Below are 7,770 nucleotides of genomic sequence, written 5' to 3' on the forward strand. Positions count from 1 at the left end.
AAATGAATATAAAAGTACAATGTCCAGCTTTTTAATAATATCCATTCTGACTGGTGTAAGATGGCATCTTACTGTGGTTTTTATTTGCATTTATCTGATGAGTAGTGACATACCTATGGAACATACCTGCACATAAACCCCTTGAATCGAAAAAATACAAAATAGCATGTAGCATCAAGTAGCATCCAAAACCAGGGAAAGTGAGGGCTAGTTGAAAGTCCAAACTTCACCTGCATGCAGCCTGCTTGTGTAGTTAACCCTGACCTGTAGCCCACATATCAACAATAAAATATTTTTTAAAAATTAAAATTGACCATACCTGGTGGCTCACTTTGGGAGGCTGAGGCAAGTGGATTGCCTGAGCCTGAGGGTTCAAGACCAGCCCAAGCAACTTGGCGAGATCTCATCTCTACAATAAATCAAAAATTAGCCGGGCATGGTAGCTCATGCCTGTAGTTTCAGCTATTTGGAAGGCTGAGGTGGGAGGATTGCCGGAGCCCAACGGGTCAACACTGGGCAACGGAGTGAGACTCCAACTCAAAAAAAAAATTAAAATTGAAGATAAATATTTGGCTGAGGTGAGTGGATTGCCTGAGCCCACGGGATCGAGACCCGCCTGGGCAGCGAGACCTCATCTCTACAATAAAATCAAAAATTAGCCGGGCGTGGTAGCGCGCACCTGTAGTTCCAGCTACTCGGAAGGCTGAGGCGGAAGGATCGCCGGAACCCAGCAGGTCGAGGCTGCGGTGACCGGGAGCGGCCACTGCACTCCAGTCTGGGTGACAGAGTGAGACTCCAACTCAAAAAAAAATAAAATAAAAAATAAAAATAAAAATAAAAAATGAGCCCGGCATGGTGGCACACAACTGTAGTTCCAGCTACTTGGAAGGCTGAAGTGGAATGACCGCCTGAGTCAGCAGTTCGAGGCTGCAGTGGCCGTGTGCGTACCCCTGCACTCCAGCCTGGGCAACAGAGTAAGACCCTGAATCAAAAATTAAAATTTTTAAAAAAGATGCTTTGTTTACTCCTCAAAACAGTTTTTGAACTCTTCCATTTTGATACCCTTTAGTGCCATTTTTTGTTTCATCTCTTCCACATTGGCAATACGTTTCCCTTTGAGGACTTTTTTCATCTGGGGAAACAACAACAACAACAAAAATCGCTTGGGGCAAGATTGGGTGAATAGGGAGGGTGGGGCATGGGAGTTATGCCCTTTCGGGTCCAGAACTCCTGAACACTCAGTGAGGTGTGGGCAGGTGCACTCATAAGTCACCCATCATGAAATGGGCAAACATGTTGAAAGAATCTCAATTACATGGGGCCCACCCTCCAAAATTAATTCTGGGGTTTTTGGGTCCCCCTGCATATATAAGCTGGTGCCCCAGTTAGCTCAAGTGAGAACTAGAGTGTGCTCTCGTTTAATCTTCTAAAATCATCTCCCCAGCGATCCTGCGACTTCCCCTCTCAATACTCCCAGAGGAACCCTGCTCATGGAGCCAAGGAACCAAACCAGCACATCTGAGTTCATCCTCTTGGGTCTCTCCGAAAGGCCAGAGCAGGAGACGCTTCTCTTTTCTCTGTTCCTCTGCATGTATATGATCACGGTCGTGGGGAACATGTTGATCATCCTGGCCATCGGTGCAGACTCCCACCTCCATACCCCTATGTACTTCTTCTTGGCCAACCTCTCCTTGGTGGATTTCTGCCTGGCTACCAACACCGTCCCCAAGATGCTGGTAAACATTCAAACCAGAACCAAATCCATCTCTTATCCTTGCTGCCTGGTCCAGATGTACTTTTTCCACTTCTTCGGCATCATGGACAGCGTCTTAATCGCGGTGATGGCTTACGACAGGTTTGTGGCCATCTGTCACCCGTTGCATTATGCCACCATCATGAGCCCACGCCTCTGTGGCCTGCTGGCCGGTGGTCTGTGGGTGTGTTCCTGTTTCATCTCCCTCACCCACATCCTCCTGATGACTCGCTTGGTTTTCTGTGGCAGCAACGAGCTGCCTCACTATTTCTGCGACCTCACGCCCCTCCTCCGACTTTCTTGCACTGACACATCTGCGAATAGGATCTTCGTGCTCATGGTGGCGGGGATGGTGATAGCCATGCCCTGCATCTGCATCCTGGCTTCCTACGCACACATCATTATGGCTGTCGTGAAGGTCTCCTCCGCAGGCGGCAGGAAGAAAGCCTTTTCAACCTGCGGCTCCCACCTGTCCGTGGTAGCCCTCTTCTATGGGACCACCATTGGGGTCTACCTGTGTCCCTCCTCCATTCACACGGCCATGAAGGAGAAAGCTTCTGCCGTGATGTATACAGCGGTCACCCCCATGCTGAACCCTTTCATCTATAGCCTGAGGAATAGAGACCTGGAGGGGGCGCTCAGGAAGCTCGTCAACAGAAAGATCACCTCATTTTCCTGACCGCTGGGACACTGGGGAAACTTCCAGGGAACAGAATCTAAGCGTCTCGTGTCTTGGACTGACATCTGGAATTGCATGAGTTGGAAGAGTAATCACTGAAGTTTGCAGAAGTTGACAGGGAAATCTCAAAGCAGCCTTGTAACTGTCTCCCCAAATACTAGCACCAGGAAGATTCCTTCTGAGTGTGTCTCATGCTGTCTTTTTGGAAAGCGGAGTCGAATCCTGCCAAACTGGATTTTCCCTGGTTTGGAATCCATTTAGTACTCACTACATATTTACTGAGTAGGTATTCTAGGCTTGATGTTAGATGTTGGCCATAGAATGGTAAGTAGGAAAGACAGAATCCTATATTTTGGAGTTTATAGTTGATGGTGAGAGAAGATATTGGACACAAAATTGCAGTCGAATAAAATATGAGCCATGAAGAACAGACAAGATGCGGCAGAGACACCCAGGGGAGTCTGCAGAGGAGGATGAGGGTAGGCTTCCTGGGAGAGGGGATCCCAAAACCCAAAGCATAACATGGTATTGCCCATGTGAAAGCAAAGAGAAAGAGCATCTTAGACAAAGAAAACAGCATAAGAAAATTAAGAGAAGAGAGAGAGAAGAATGTATTTGAGAAATTAAAAAATCCGGTGAAAGTGAAGAACTTGGTCAAGAAGGGTTTTAGAACCAACCTAAGAGTTTGATCTTTCTCCTAAGAACCAGGCAGTTAACTTCACTTCCAGGGAAAGTTAGAAAGGGTGAACAAATTGCAAAGCCCACCACTCTTGTGCCCTCTGTGTTGGCCTATGGTTGGCCCAAGGAGGAAGAGGAGAAAGAGATTCAAATTGCCATCTGACTGGCAGACATCTTTTTAGACAAAGAGAAGATACCCATCAATTGAGTCAGAAGTCTCTAAACCAGAAGCAAATGGAGGCATGTCTCAATTATCATAAATGCCTGTGGAATGCATATAAGGAATAACCCTGTTTTGACAGCCATGACATCTACTCATTGCCAATTTGTGCTCTTCATTGTTTTTGTTTGTTTGTTTGTTTGTTTGTTTGTTTTTGAGTCAAGTCTCATTCTGTCAGCCGGCTGGAATGCAACGGCACAATCACAGCTACCACAGGCTCGACCAGCTGGGCTCAGGCGATCCTTCTGCCTCGGCCTTCCAAGCAGCTGGAACTACAGGCATGCACCACCACACCCGGTTAATTTTTTTTTAATTATAACGTTAAGTCTCATCAAGTCACCCAGGCTGTTCTTGAACGCCCAGGCTCACACAGTCCTTTGGCCTCCACCTCTTAAAGTGCTGGGATTCCAGGTGTGAGCCACCACGCCCGACCTTATTGTGTTTCTTTGAATTCTCAGGTCATCAATCTAAAGTCCCTATAAAGGCAATAAATTACATTTATGTTTATCATGGACTAATCCTCGTACTCATTTGGAGATTTACAACTAAAATAGAATGAGCGGTGACTTTCAAAAAGCCAGAAATTTTCAAATGGTGCTAAGAAGCTGACATTATCTTAAGCAGCGTGGCTTTGAATAATCATACATCCATTTGTTTTTGTTATTTTTCTTCCAAGAGGATTCAATTTGAATTTCTCAGGTGATGAAACAGACCTCTTGACTTGGCCCTACTGTCGATTTCTATATGTAAGAAAATAGGGGCAACCTCTTTCAGGGTCCCTCCTGCTGTGGCAGCTTTTCTGTTTTCTTAATAAATCCTACTTTCTCAGCCAGGTTCAGTAGCTCAGCCTGTCATCCAGCATTTTGGGAAGCCAAGGCGAGTGGATTGCCTGAGCCCATGGGTTTGAGACCAGCCCAGGCAACTTGGCGAGACTTCGTCTCTACAATAAATCAAAAAATTAGCCAGGCATGGTAGCCCACACCTGTAGTTCCAGCTACTTGGAGGGCTGAGGTGGAAGGATCGCAGGTTGAGGCCACAGTTGCCGTGAGTGTGCCACTGTCCTCCAGCCTGGGCAACAGAGTGAGACTCCGACTCAAAAAAAAAAAAAAAAAGAGTACTGGAAAGTGGAAGGATCACTTGAGCCCAGGAATTCGAGGCTGCAGTGTGCTATAATCACACCTGTGAATAGCCACAGAACTTCAGCCTGGGCAACATAGCAAGACGTTCTCGCTCAAAAAATTAAATTAAAAAATAATAGTAAGCCAGGCTCGGTGGCTCAGCCTGTAATCCCTCGCTTGGGGAGGCTGAGGCGAGTGGATTGCCTAAGCCCGCGGGTTCGAGACCCGCCTGGGCAACTTGGCGAGACCTCATTGCTACAATAAATCAAAAATTAGCTGGGCGTGGTAGCGCGCGCCTGTAGTTCCAGCTACTTGGAAGGTTGAGGCAGAAGGATCGCCGGAGCCCAGCAGGTCAAGGCTGCGGTGGCCGGGAGCTTGCCACTGCACTCCAGTCTGGGCCACAGAGTGAGACTCCAACTCAAAAAAAAAAAAAAGGTTAAACTACAGCTGAGCACCGTGGCTCAAGCCTGTAATCCAGGTTCGGTAGCTCAGCCTAAAATCCTAGAACTTTGGGAGGCCATGGAGAGAGGATTACCTGAGCCCAGGGGTTCAAGACCAGCCCGGGCAACTTGGTAAGACCTCGTCTCTACAATAAATCAGCAAATGAACCAGGCGTGGTAGCACATACCTGTAGTTCCGGCTACTTGGAAGGCTGAGGCAAAAGGATCGCTGGAGCCTAGCAGGTCGCACTGGGGTGCCGTGAGTGCGACACTGCACTCAGGTCTGGGCGACGGAGGGAGACTCCGATCAGGAAAAAAAAAAGATTCTGTCAGTCAAACAAAAGGATCTCTACCTTGCTGTGTGTGAAATAAAGGCCACCGCTCCAGCAGAGACATGTTGTGGCAACCCTTGCAATACAAGCTTCATTATTCGTTGGCATTGACATGTTTTCTTCCTTTCTTCAACAAATATGTACCGAGTTCCTACTCAATGCCAGTTATTATGCTAGACACTTGGGGTATGTGGTAAGCAAAAGAGACAAAAACTCCTTCCCTGTGACGACAGGGGAGCAGCACAGGGGGGTTTGGGGAATGATGGAACCATTTCACATCCTCATTGGAGAGGAACAACTTTGAAGAGGTCGTTTTGCTTGTTTGTGCTCGAGTTTGTTTTCCGAGATGGGGGTCTCATTCTGTCGCCCAGGCTGGAGTGCAGTGGTGTGATCATAGCTCGCTGCAGCTTTGAACTCCTGAGCTCAAGCAATCCCGCCTCAGCCTTCTGAGTAGCTGGGACTACAGGAGCATACCACCATGCCCAATTAATGTTTTTATTTTTATTTTTGTAGAGACGGGGTCTCGCTACATTGCTCAGGCTGATCTCAAACTCCTGGGCTCAAGCGATCCTCCCACCTTAGCTAGGACCACAGATACATACCTGGCTAATTTTATTTTTTTGCAGAGACGAGGCTCACTATGTTGCCCAGCTGATATCAAACTCTTGGGCTCAAGCTATACTCCCACCTTAGCTAGGACCACGGGTACATACCTGGCTAATTTTATTTTTTGCAGAGACAAGGTCTCATTATGTTTCCCAGCTGATATCAAACTCTTGGGCTCAGTCAATCTTCCCATCTCAGCCTCCCAAGGTGCTGGAATTATAGACGTGAGCCACTGCACCTGGCTATGGCCAAAAATTTTTAAGTGTTTTTGCCCATATTCCATAAATGTCTACAGGGGATAAAATTATAAGAACTGTATGTGCTTACAAAAAAAGTTAGTTTTACAGATGCTAACTTTCAAAAATAATTTAACAATACAATACAACCCTTCCCAGTCCAATGAGGAAATAACAGTCAACAAGTAAATGAACCAAATAATTACAACAGTGAGGAGAACTTCAAAGGCATAATGGTAGAGGAGGGGGAGGTGGTAGAGACAGATGAGGGAGTGCTTTAGTCTGGAGGTTACTGAGGAACTCTCTGCTAAAATGACTCCTGCACTAAGGTCAAGACAGAATTATTCCTGGGAAGGAGGTGGGGACACTGTGACCTACTCATGCAAAGTTGGGAGCAAGTTGGCATTGAAATGTGTTTTCAGAGCCGGGCTCGGTGGCTCAGCCTGTAATCCCGCGCCTTTGGGAGGCTGAGGTGAGTGGATTGCCTGAGCCCACGGGTTCGAGACCCGCCTGGGCAGGGAGACCTCATCTATACAATAAATCAAAAAATCAGCTGGGCGTGGTAGCGCGCGCCTATAGTTCCAGGTACTTGGAAGGCTGAGGCGGAAGGATCGCCAGAGCCTAGCAGGTCGAGGCTGCCGTGGCCGGGAGCGGCCACTGCACTCCAGTCTGGGCGACAGAGTGAGACTCCAACTCAAAAAAAAAAACAAGTCTCTTCTTGGCTGGACACAGTGGCTCATGCCTGTAATCCTAGCAGTTTTGGGAGGCCGAGGTGAGAGAATTGCTTGAGCCCAGGAGTTCAAGACTAGTCTGGGCAATATAGCAAGACCTCATTTTTACAAAAAATCAAAAATATCAGCCAGGTGTGATGGCATGTGCCTGTAGTAGTCCCAGCTACTCAGGAGGCTGAAATGGGAGGATCGCCTCAGCCCAAGAGGTCGAGGCAGAGGCGAGCCGTGATCTTGCCGCTGCCCTCCAGCCTAGGTGACTGAGTGAGACCCCAACTCAAAAAATAAAAATAAATAAATAAAAACGTTTTCAAGAGTTGTCCTCCCCCCGACCCCTGTCTTTTTTTTTTTTAACCTTTAGATTAGTTCCCTTCTCAAACTTGTAACAAAATTCTGCAAGCGTTATAAGCTTACCACATATATCTGAGCTTCAAACAACCAACAACCATTACCATCTCATAGTTTCTGCAGGTCAGGAAACTGGGAGTGACTTAGCTGGGTGCTCTTGGCACAGTCCTAAGGTCGACGTGCCACCAGGGCTATGGTCATCCCAAGCCTTGACCAGAGCTGGAGGCTCTGTTTCCAGCCTCACTCTGAGTAGATCTCAGTTTTTTGATGATCCAAGGCAGCAGTTCTTGGCCATATAGGCCTTTCCTTTTTTTATTTTTTTTTTGAGTTGGAGTCTCACTCTGTCACCCAGACTGGAGTGCAGTGGCCGCTCCCGGCCACTGCAGTCTCGACCTGCTGGGTTCTGGCGATCCTTCCGCCTCAGCCTTCCAAGTAGCTGGAACTACAGGTGCATGCTACCACGCCCGGCTAGTTTTTTATTTATAGTGGAGATGAGGTCTCGCCAAGTTTCCCAGGCGGGTCTCGAACCCGCGGGCTCAGGCAATCCACTCACCTCGGTCTCCCAAAGTGCTGGGATTACAGGCCTTTCCATAGGACAGAAAGTGGAAGAGGAGAGAGGAAAGAAGGGAGGA

The 7,770-nt window shown here is 47.6% G+C and overlaps 1 protein-coding gene across 1 annotated transcript; it reads left to right on the top strand.

Annotated features, from left to right (window-relative positions):
• Window positions 1-1,490: 1,490 nt before the first annotated feature.
• On the top strand, window positions 1,491-2,432 carry LOC103252180 (olfactory receptor 24). The gene has a single exon (XM_008050803.1). The coding sequence runs from the start codon at window positions 1,491-1,493 to the stop codon at window positions 2,430-2,432; it is 942 nt and encodes a 313-aa protein (XP_008048994.1).
• Window positions 2,433-7,770: the final 5,338 nt, after the last annotated feature.

The sequence above is a fragment of the Carlito syrichta genome, unplaced genomic scaffold, assembly GCF_000164805.1.
Source record: "Carlito syrichta isolate Samal-C Ts95f unplaced genomic scaffold, Tarsius_syrichta-2.0.1 Scaffold153704, whole genome shotgun sequence".
NCBI classification, from domain to species: Eukaryota; Metazoa; Chordata; class Mammalia; order Primates; family Tarsiidae; genus Carlito; species Carlito syrichta.